Below are 12,256 nucleotides of genomic sequence, written 5' to 3'. Positions count from 1 at the left end.
AGATCAGAAAGAAAACTGTATATTGATTTAATGATGATGAAGGAGACCTTTATAATAGTTTATCATGGATTCATAAGCTTAGTGGCCTGGGAGAATTGATCAGAGACTCACTTTCCCAAGGTGAAGCCGATGAATTTGTTTCTGCTGGTCTCCAGAAAGTGCTCGATGTCTTTCTCTCTGCAGGAAGAAGGAAATCGATAACCCACTGTAGTCAACAACAATAGATTCTAATATGCAAAGTAAACAAACGTGAACAATTGTGGTCAGAACATTCATTCATTGATTTTCCTTCGGCTTAGTCCCTTATTTATTAGGGAATGAACCACCATCTAGAGGTCTGGATTCCGTGGGACCCGACCGGATTTCTTGCGGCGCGGGAATAAATTTCAGAATAAAGTTCGGGAGCGGTCAGTAACTGGTGTAATTTTGGACGGCGGGCGGTCTAACAATATCGCTTCCGACTCTCAAGCGAACGAGCATGCGTGTGTATGTGTGTGAATTTAGCTTATTTGTTGCTGTCTATGTATGTGTGTGCGAATGAGAGAGAGCTTTGTGCTGTCTGTGTGTGTCTGTGTGTGTGTTTGTGTGTGAATGAGAGAGAGCGTGAGGGTGTCTGTGTGTGTGTCACTTGCTTGGTGCCATGTGTGTGTGTATTTATACAGACAGCTTGATATAGGCTATCTGGACTCTGTATAGCTGGGTGGTTTTCGGTTCTGTTCTCCCCCCCGCTCGTTAGCGGGAACGGGCGCGGGGGGTAGAAAATGGTGGGGGTCAGGCAGTGGGACAACAAATGCTGAATTTGGGTTCGGGCTAAAACCTGGCGGGAGCGGGATTCAAAATTTAGTCCAGTGCAGATCTTTACCACCATCTATTACTGCATATGTTTCACACAGCTGATGCCCTTCCAGCTGCAACCCAGCACTGGAAAATACTCATACACTCACATTCACACACAAGGACTACGGCCAATTTAGCTTATTCAATTGACCTATAGTGTATGTTTTCAGACTGTGGGGGAAACCAGAGTACCCAGAGGAAACCCCGGGGAGAACATGCAAACTCCACACAGAAATGCCAACTGGCCCAGCCAGAACTTGAACCAGCGACCTTCTTGCTGTGAGGTGACAATGATAACCACTGAGGCACCATGTAATAAAAGGCAGAAAACGGTCAAACGACATGCTCTCCAAACAAATGTGTTCATGATTATACTATAAAAAGTAGAATAATAAAATGATAAAAGATCAGTTCGCAACACGAAGCAGCAAAACAAGCTTTTCAACGCCAATAAATCAATTGAAGTAAATGAGACTGGAAGTTCTGAGCCAAAAAGATTACAATGGCTGCACACGCTCGAATGTGAATAATAAGGTCTAATAATAGTGGTTTGTATAGGAGACTGAAGTCCAAATAGCTTATTTTATGATCATTCTTGATGCAATGATCCTGTATGGTACCTGACTTTGGGGGCCCACGGCAGGCCCTTGGGGAAGGACATTCTCTCAGTCGGGGGCCGCAGTGGTGGAGGAGGCGGAGGAGGCTGAATAATGACGTCTCTGTCCAGAGGATCCACTTCTCCTTCAATGCCGCTGTCCACATCCTCTGGGTCGTCCTCTTCATCCCGGGCGTCATCATTCTTGAATGGGTCCCGTTCGTTGTAAGTGTCCAAACTGTCCTGCTTGACCAGGGGCTGCAAGAAAGGAAGGAGGAGTTCAAATCATGCTGCATATATTGTATATATGAATCCTGATATGGAGTCTAATATATAATTTTACATTTTTAAAAGTTAAAATCAACATGCCCCATTTAATTAAAACTGACCTATATATATATATATATATATATATATATATATATATATATATATATATATATATATATATATATATATATATATATATATATATATATGTGTGTGTGTGTGTGTGTGTGTGTGTGTGTGTGTGTGTGTGTGTGTGTATAAAATAAAAAATGTAAGAACTATATACTGTATAAAATACTAAAAATTGAAGTGAAGTATATTGAATACAAGTAAAATATTTAGTTTAATGTTTCAAATCACTATTGGGAAAATAGCGTGAATATATGGGTGAAATTTAATTTAGATATTTTAAATAAGAATTTAGATTTTTTTTTTTTTAAACTGATTTATTTGTATTTATTTTGATTTTTCACAGAAAGACTTATATCAGGGTCATGTGACATTCTTTTCATAGGTTCTTTGGGAATTTTGTCATTGTTCAGCCAGTTTATGTTCCCCATTCATTGCTTACGCTGCAAAAAAAGACAATATTTTTGCCATTATGCAGTGCAAATATCTAGATACTCTTAAATAAACACACACTTACTTGAGGAGCAAAAATCTGCATTCCCAGCAGGCACAGGATGTCAACATGACGTCAGATTGACATTGTACCCCAACGACGTAGGGACATTGCATTTTGTTTGTAAATGAAAAACAAGTTGACGTCAAAACCCAACATCAGGTCGACGTCAATGTCCAACATCCAACCTAAAACCCACCAAATATCAACGTCTAATGTGGTTACAGCTTGACGTTGTGTGGATGTTACCACTATGACGTCTATCAGACGTTGGATTTTGGTTGCCATAAAGGAAAAATAAATGTCAGTATTTGACGTCAATATGGTGTTGGTTTAAGATGTTGGCTAGAAGTTGGACTTTGGTCACTTTTCCACACAACCTAAAATCAACCAAATATCAACGTCTAATGATTTTATGCCCCATTCACACAGGGCGTCAGCTTCAATGCTTCCCATTTACTTTGAATGGGTGATGTCAAACATTGCCGAACCGCATTGTGGATCGTTGACGGAAGCGTCAGCCAATCAGATCGCTGTATGCAAATACACCAGCTCAGACAGTAGCCGATTGTGGATTAATTTTACTGGCTGTTGCTGCTATGACGATCGCATCAGCCCCAACTTCAGACACGCCCTCTGTCATGCGTTGATGCTGAAGTCCCGTGTGAAAGGGGAATTACAGCTTCACGTTGTGTGGACGTTACCACTATGATGTCTATCAGACATCGGATTTTGGTTGCCATACCTGACAAATAAACATTAGTATTTGACATTAATATGATGTTGGTTTAAGATGTTGGCTCACTTTCACTCACAACTTTAAATCAACCAAATATCAACATCATTATTGGACGTCAAAATAACGTCCTTAAACGCTGACTAGACACTAAATTCTTGTCACCTAATGTCACAACCTAAATCTAACCTAATATTAATGTTGTGTGCCTGCTGGGTTGTTTCCTCAAGAAATAATTGCAAAAAAAAAAAAAGATATATATGCATCTGTCCATTAAGTTAAGTTTACTTTTCATTCTGCACTAGCATGTTTTTCTTGTTTTATCTCAAGAATTAGCATATCAGTTTGTGTTGATTTATGAATGCAAGACATTAAAACCAAGTAAGAAAAAGCTTTTGCAGTGTAATCATTTTGCTGAAACTTACCGTTCCATCAACCTGCAAATGATAAGCATCACAAAAACAAACACAATCCTTGATGCAACTTTAGAAATTCCTACATTCCAGATACAATGCAGCTCCATTTTTAACATTCCTGTGCAGACTCAGTTTAGCAAAGGCACAAAAAAAAACACTTTCTTTACATTTCTACTGTTTGTGCAAAAGGATGAATGGCAAGATTCAGAGCAAGCATCAGGCATGAGGTGCATTAGTGGAGCGTCACCGTTGTTTCCAGTGCAGTCAATGTATGAGTGTGTCTGTGGGCGGGGCTAAGGCCATGAGCAAAGGTGACTCAGCTGTGATTGGTTGAAGCCGTTCTGCTAGCTAGTGGGAGCTGGAGTGTTTCTAGTGGATCTCATTGACTGAGAATATGTGGAGAGATGTTGCAAATGGAAAACAAGAGGAGAAAGAGCTAGAAAGCGAAAGTCTTGCTAATGTCCGGTAGCCATGGCTAGCTGTATCTCTCAGAAACCCATTCCCACATCCCCCCCCCCCCCCCCCCCCCCCCACCACCACCAAAATAAAGTTTTAAAATAACAAATTGCTGTGAAGGAAAGGAGAGTGGAGGAAGTGCAAGGCCAGCCCACAACAAAGAGAATGCACGAAAAGGGGTTTGGGGTAAAGACCTGTTTCTTGGCATATGGACTGTCTCCTTCCAAGCTATCAACAAAGGCACTCTGTAGGGACACAAGGGAGAGACGGGGATGAGCCAACAGGACAACCAAAAACCCAGAGAGAAAAAAAGGGCACAAAGCAGGGGGAGAGAGGGGAGAAAGGGTTACAGAGACAGAGGGAGACAGAAAGGAGAAAGGCAGAGGAGGGACAATAACTGCACTGCAAAAAAAAAAAAAGAAAAAACAAACAAAAAAAAAGATTCCTCATGATTTCCAGTACAAATATCTAAACATTATTGAATGAAGATACACTTGAATAATAAGAAGCATAGTGTCATAAAGACATTGTCTTCTTTTCTGAAGCTTATGCCTTAAGGAAATTAAATAACACAGCTAGATTTTAAACAACAGTAAAAATCTAATGTTCATAGTAGCTTAAGTTCAAGCTAGTGCACAGTGGATTAACAGATGTTAACAACTATCTGTGAAATAGAATACAATAGAATAGAATAGAAGATAACCTGTCCATAAAATTTAATCAAATAGAATGAAATTAAAATATTGCATGGAATAGAATAGAACAGAAAAAAAAAAAGAGTAGAATAGAATAGAATCTATCCACAAAATAAAATAAAATAGAACAAATTCTAGCATAAGAAATTGCACTGAATACAATACAATATAATAAAACAGAAGATAATCTGTCCATAAAATAAAATAAAATAAAAATTTTGCATGGAATAAAATAGAATAGAAAAGAATAGAATAAAAAATAGAATAGAAGATAATCTGTCCATAAAATTTAATAAAATCGAAAGAATTCTAGCATTAAGGAATTGCACTGAATAGAATAGAATACAATAGAATAGAATATAATAGAATCTGTCCGAAATTAAATAAATTAAATTAAAATATTGCATAGAATAGAATAGAATTTAAGATAAACTGTCCATAAAATGAAATAAAATAGTATAAATTCTAGCATTGACGAATTGCACTGAAAAGAATAAAATTGAAAAGAATCGACTGTCCATAATACTAAATAAATATATATCATTACAGATTTGCTGTACAAACCATGATTTATGTGAGAAAAAGAATAGAATAGAATAGAATAGAATGCAATTTAGTGTCTAAATAGCTTAATAAAAAGAGTGATTGTGTAATATAACAAAATATTAGTAGATCTAGACTTAATAAACACCATTCTAAATGTAAACAGTATTGTCCCCCAGAAAAGAAAAGTTTGATAGTTAATTTAGCTATTAAAGTAAATGTATCTCAATACAAGATTGCTTAGATATTTGTACTGGAAAATTAATCCTTGAGGCAATATATTTTTTGCAGTGAGAAACCTGCTTGTGATTGGTCGATGATGTAGATGCCCTTTTGTTTCACTCTCATTATGATGTAAATAGAATGTTAGAGTGTTTTAAAGGCAACAGTGTGGAGAAACACAGGCATATAATCCCTTATAAAGGTTGCATACATTTCGCAGGCTACTGTTATATATAGTAGGTTTTTTATTTCACATTCTGATTGGATGGGATTGTATCATGCTGCCAGAGTGAATAACACCTTCACGTTGTTTCTGCTAGTCATTTGGTGTGTGTGTGTGTTGTTGTCATACCCGGCGGCTCCGGCGTCCTCTTTTCTGCTGCTGCTGTTGTTCGATGAGCTCCATGGCTGATGCAGGTGGAGAAGCGGCCCGCATGTTTCGCACCACCTTAATGCTGTCCTCAGGCAGAGGTGGCAGGTTCAGATGATCTCTCATTCTCACCTTCATCTCCTGCAGCTCCTCGAAACCTCCCAGAGTGAACTGACCAACACACACACAGACACACACACAGACAGTTAATGAAAAATTGTATGCATCCCTACTGAATAAAATAATTTTTATAATAAAATATGAAATACTTTGATTTGCTGTTTATGCAACATAATACTACAGACAGTTATAATTAAATGCATTTTTGCTGAATAAAAATATTTTCAAACATGTCATACTTTGAATCACAGTTTATGTAATATAACAGATTTATGTAATATAACAGAACAGAACATTATACAACAGAACAGAACTCAAACAATAATGATACTATAGCCGGCTTCATTTCATTTCACATATAGTCATTTATTGTATTATATGTAAATAAGTCCAACAGAATAGAAGTAAACTAAAATTAGTTAAGATATATTAGCATAGAGAAATTGCAAATGACAGACAGTGATTTATCTGTGTGGTAGAATAGAATAGAATAGAATAGAATAGAATAGAATAGAATAGAATAAACAGTATACGAATACAATAAAACCAAAAATCATAGCCTGAAATAGAAAATAATTTAATAGAATAGAATGAAATGTAATGTAATGGAATAGAATATAATAGAACAGAATGGAAAAGAATAGAATAAAAAATAGAATAAAATGGAATATAATGAAATGGAATAAAATAGAATAGCATGGAATAGAAAAAGAATAGAACAGAATAGAATGAAATAGAATAGAATAGCATGGAATAGAATAAAATGGAATAAAATAGAATGGAATAGAAAATAATTTAATAGAACACATTGTAATAGCATGGAATAGAATATAATAGAATAGAAAATAAAAGAAATGCATGGAATAGAATGGGATAAAATAGAAATGAATAGAATAGAATAGCATGGAATAGAATAAAATATAATAGAATGGAATAGAAAATAATAGAAAGGCATGGAATAGAAAGAAATAGAATAGAATAGAATAAAAAAAAAGAGTAGAATAGAATAGAATAGAATAGAATCTATCCACAAAACAAAATAAAATAGAACAAATTCTAGCATAAGAAATTGCACTGAATACAATACAATAAAATACGATAAAACAGAAGATAATCTGTCCATAAAATAAAATAAAATGAAATTAAAATATTGCATGGAATAAAATAGAAAAGAATAGAATAAAAAATAGAATAGAAGATAATCTGTCCATAAAATTAAATAAAATCAAAAGAATTCTAGCATTAAGGAATTAGAATAGAATAGAATCTAATACAATAGAATCTGTCCGTAAACTTTAATAAATGAAATTAAAATATTGCATAGAATAGAATAGAATTTAAGATAAACTGTCCATAAAATTAAATAAAATAGAATAAATTCTAGCATTGAGGAATTGCACTGAAAAGAATAAAATTGAAAAGAATCGACTGTCCATAATACTAAATTACTATATATATCATTATATATTTGCTGTACAAACCGTGATTTATGTGAGAAATAGAATAGAATAGAATGCAATTTAGTGTATAAATAGCTTAATATAAGGAGTGATTGTGTAATCAAATAATAAAACAGGATAGAATAGAATAAAATGGGAAAGAATAGTATAGAATGGAATAGAATTGAATAGAATAAAATAGAATAGAAGACGTAATCAAACAGAATGAGAATTCTAAAATAGAACAGTAAGAGAGTGATTGGGATGCTGAGACTGACCAGTATGGTCTTCCACAGCAGGAGCAGCACTTTCTTCATGGGGAAATGAGGCGCATTCATGCTGCAGAACTTGGTAACCATGGTGAAGAGGAGCAGGGCAAATGGCTCCCCATTATAAAGAGGTGAACCTGAGACGAGGAGCGAGGTTAATCAGCACACCATAGAGGAGGTCAACAGCCAAATGCTGCCAACACACAAACAGTTTTCTAAAGGTCTGTGTCTTTCTCACCCAACTCCATTTTGAAGGCCTCTCTGGCAGCCTTCCTCTCAGGACTGTCACTCTCCATCTCCACACGAATGGTCTCAACCATCAGATACATGATGCTCAGAAGTACCCTTCAGAACACACACACAAAAAAATGGATTCACTTTGAAGTATGGATGGAATGTTTATTTTGATGGTGCACATTGTTATTCTTTAGGTAAACAAGTGATCTGTGCAAGTTAATCTACTGAAAAAATAATCTCCTCTCTCCCATTAAAATCTGATCATTTGAATGAAATCTTTAGCATTTTGAATGTCGGCCCTTCTCTGATAACATATGCTGATAAGTTTAACAGCATCAGCCACAAGATTTATAACCACACCCCTCCTACCGTTAGTTTGCTACAAGTGAATGATGCACAAAAAGAAAGCCCCGCCCACTACTCAGTATTCTGCTTGAGATGGAAGCACATCAACCTACTGAAACAAATGTCTAAGCAACTTCCAGCTCATGCAGACTTTAAATGCCTGTTTGTGAGTGTGTTTTAATAAGAGTATCTATTTAAGAGTGTGTATCTCTGTGTATTGTGACCAAGGGTGAATATTAACCTTCTACAGTACATTTAGCTAAGGCTGCAGCATTATTCCATTACAGGAAAGCCACATTTAGCTCTCAGTTTTGTTTATGGGATATATTGAGCATTGGTGGAAAGAGCATGATGGCGGATGAGGATAGATTTTGGCTGGTGTGAAAGGCAAGCGAATGTGTTTCTGTGAGGGAAAAAAAGACAAATCAGTCCCAATGGGCATTTTACCTGAGTTCAGTGCTGTCTGCCAGAGAAATGGCTGGTTTTCTCACTGCGCTGCTGCATGCCTGGTTATTACTGGAGGAAAACAGAAGGATACTGAATCAAAACAGAAATGCATGAGGCTACACGGCAAAAATAGTTTTCAAAGCAAGTATTTCTAGATTCATTTCAGCATAACATTTAAACATTTTTACACCAAGATACATTTCACTGAGAAGCAAAGCAGGAATACAATGAAATTAGCGACTGCATGCTTTAAACGATTTCTAATACCTTCAAAATGTTCTAGTTCTTGTCTTTTTAAATGTAAATTTTAGATTTCATTTGCTATAAAAGGTTAAGATAAACAAAATTAAAAATTTACCCACAGAATATAGCAGCAATCATTTTAAAATATATGTTTATTTCAGATAACGGTCATTATTAACAATTCAAATACAAACAATGTTTAATAATAACAACATTCTTAAGAATAAGAAGGAGAAGAAGAATGACAATATAATAATAATTATAATAATAGTAGTAGTAATAATAAAAAGTAAAAATAATAATAATAAAATTTAATAGTCTACAGAACAAACCATCGTTATACAATAACTTGCCTAATTAACCCAACCAGCCTAGTTAACCTAATTAAACTAGTTAAGCCATTAAATGTCACTTTAAGCTGTACAGAAGTGTCTTGAAAAATATCTAGTCAAATATTATTTGCTGTCATCATGGCAAAGATAAAATAAATCAGTTATTAGGGATGAGTTATTTAAACTATTATGTTTAGAACTGTGTTGAAAAAAATCTGCTCTCTGTTAAACTGAAATTGGGGAAAAAATAAACAGGGGGTCTAATAATTCTGACTTCAACTGTAATTATAAGAAGAATAAAAATAAGAATAAAATGAAGAAGTTTTTAACACAATTATTTGCATTATTAGAAAATGCATTCCATTAGCATCTTTTCATGGCTGCTACATGAAAATCTTACAACCGACCAATTATTTATTATACAAATGAGTTTTTGCACTAACATGCCATGCGCTGTAATTTCAACAGCACAAATACTAGGTCACTGCACCCGACATGCTGCCAGCCAAAGCCTATACTATCTCAATCTGGTGCTCAACTGAATATGAACAAAGACTATAGAATACTAGCAAAATGACTATATATATATATATATATATATATATATATATATATATATATATATATATATATATATATATATATATATATATATATATATATATTCACGTTATGTGTACTTTTCTGTATTTTAGGTATTTTACAATTTGTTTCAAGCATGAAAGCCTCTTTTTGTTCCAGAAAACAAGGCTTGCAAACATATCTTAAAGCTGCCTTACGTCTTTTTTTCTTGTTCAAAATTAACAAAATGTAATCATGTTTTTATGATCTGAAACATTAGCTTTAATATTGCATTAGCATCAATTGTAAACAAACAAACAAAAAACACTTTAAAGTGGTGAATTTTTATGTAATAAACTATAGAATACACACATTGACTGTATAGCAGTAAAAATGACTTCACATTAACTATTGTTTTCTGGATTTCAGGTATTTTGGGGTTTGCTTTAAGCATGAAAACAAGACTCTTTTTTTCAGAAAACAAGACAAGTCTTAAATTTAAAGCTGCATTATGTCTTTTTTGGTAAAAAAATAAAATGGAATTATGTTTTCATCATTGAAACACCGGCTTAAATATTGCATTAAAATCAATTGTAAACAAACAAAAAACACTTTAAAGTGGTGAATTTTTATATCGCTATGTAATATTGCAATATTTTTGATTTAAATATAGCATTAAAATACAAATAATGCATACATTTGTAAACAAAAACACTTTAAAGTAGTGAATTTTTATATTTGTTAAACAATAGACTATAGAATATTTACTTAAATATTGCGTTTAAACTTAAATATTGCATACAAATGTTAAAAAAAAAAAAAAAAAAAAAAACTTTAATGTGGTGAATTTGTATCTATTAGCTGCTTTAGGGCAGTCATCTACACACTGCAGCCTTAAAGGGACTTTGATATGAATCAATGGGCAGAAAAGCTGGAGGGCTAATTGGGCGAATTATGCCATAGTACAGTGCAGAAGATGCAGAGAAAGAGTGTGGGCTGAAGAGACGACGGTACAAAAACATTAATCCCTCAGGCAGGGGCTTAAAAAGGAGGCAGGGTGACCAGGCTGTGTTTGAAGAGGAGATCACAGACGGACGCTCTTTAACATAACATGGAGAAAATAAAGAGAGAAAGACAGGCTGGTGGTGGAGGATGAAGAATGGGCTTATTATGGAGAGATGGCAGCAGCAGGTGTAAGAATGATATGTAAAAGGATTGTGCAGTTCTGATGTTGCTTTCATCTTACGGTGAATTGTGTAATTATTAAAAGCATGATAAAGTAAAGTAATATGTTTCGTACATTAAATAAATAGGCATGAAATAATATAATATAATATAATATAATATAATATAATATAATATAATATAATATAATATAATATAATATAATATAATATAATATAATGTAATGTAATTTAATGTAATGTAATATAATTAATATAATATAATATAATATAATGTAATATAATGTAATGTAATATAATTAATATAATATAATATAATTAACATAATATAATATAATATAATTAATATAATATAATATAATATAATATAATATAATATAATATAATATAATATAATATAATATAATATAATATAATATAATGTAATATAATTAATATAATATAATATAATTAATATAATATAATATAATATAATGTAATGTAATGTAATGTAATGTAATGTAATATAATATAATATAATATAATTAATATAATATAATATAATATAATATAATATAATATAATATAATTAATATAATATAATATAATATAATATAATATAATATAATATAATATAATATAATATAATATAATATAATATAATATAATATAATATAATATAATATAATATAATAATATAGTTTAGCATAACTTAATCAAGTATAATATATGAGCAATATCACATAAGTAGCAGTGAGATATGGCTGTATATCAGCACTGGTGGGAGGCGTGCTTTAGCGTCCCAGTGCTGAGTTCACATTTCGATATGCTTGGCATTAATAGCAGGTTTGGCATGCTGTCCCGGCAGAGAACCCTGAGCTTGAAGATAATGGAGCCCAAGGCTCCTGCCTGGTCAATAAGCATGTAAAGGGGGTCCAAGAACAGGTAGGTCTCGGGAGCTCCCATTAGAAAAGGGAGGAAAAGGAGGAGATGGGGTGGAAGGAGGGATTCTTCCAAAACAAAGATAAGGCAGTAGGGTCAAAGCTGTCTATTTATTGTAATTTTGGAACAGTCTGATTGGATTATTACTGATTACGGATGAGAATCCAGCCGTGCTCAATCATATCACATGCTCCTCTTGAAATTAGTTTATAAAACTTCACTTAATGAAAAGACGACTTGTATGTCTAATAACTGATTTATTTTATCTTTGACATGATGACAGTAAATAATATTTGACTAGATATTTTTAATGACACTTCTATACAGCTTAAAGTGACATTTAAAGGCTTAACTGGGTTAGTTGGGCAAGCTGGGGTAATTAGGCAAGTCATTGTA

At 33.3% G+C, this 12,256-nt stretch overlaps 1 protein-coding gene across 4 annotated transcripts in view; it reads right to left on the bottom strand.

The window, feature by feature from the left end:
- Positions 1–12,256, bottom strand: part of strip2 (striatin interacting protein 2) — a 42,567-nt gene that overhangs the window by 13,317 nt on the left and 16,994 nt on the right. For 2 of the 4 annotated variants that reach the window (XM_087247912.2, XM_087247915.2), the window contains exons 6-12: positions 8,620–8,688; positions 7,829–7,935; positions 7,600–7,727; positions 5,745–5,933; positions 4,127–4,177; positions 1,458–1,690; positions 112–177 (exon numbers count right to left, since the gene is read on the bottom strand). In XM_087247912.2, the coding sequence (XP_087104038.1) occupies positions 112–177; positions 1,458–1,690; positions 4,127–4,177; positions 5,745–5,933; positions 7,600–7,727; positions 7,829–7,935; positions 8,620–8,688 (843 nt within the window). The remainder of the gene's footprint in view (positions 1–111; positions 178–1,457; positions 1,691–4,126; positions 4,178–5,744; positions 5,934–7,599; positions 7,728–7,828; positions 7,936–8,619; positions 8,689–12,256) is intronic. The other 2 variants (XM_087247914.2, XM_087247916.2) reach the window with 1 other exon arrangement.

Source organism: Danio rerio, chromosome 4 (genome assembly GCF_052040795.2).
Source record: "Danio rerio strain M-AB ecotype USA chromosome 4, GRCz13ab, whole genome shotgun sequence".
NCBI classification, from domain to species: Eukaryota; Metazoa; Chordata; class Actinopteri; order Cypriniformes; family Danionidae; genus Danio; species Danio rerio.
Note: the sequence above shows the minus strand (reverse complement) of the source record. Positions and strands in the feature narration are given on the sequence as shown.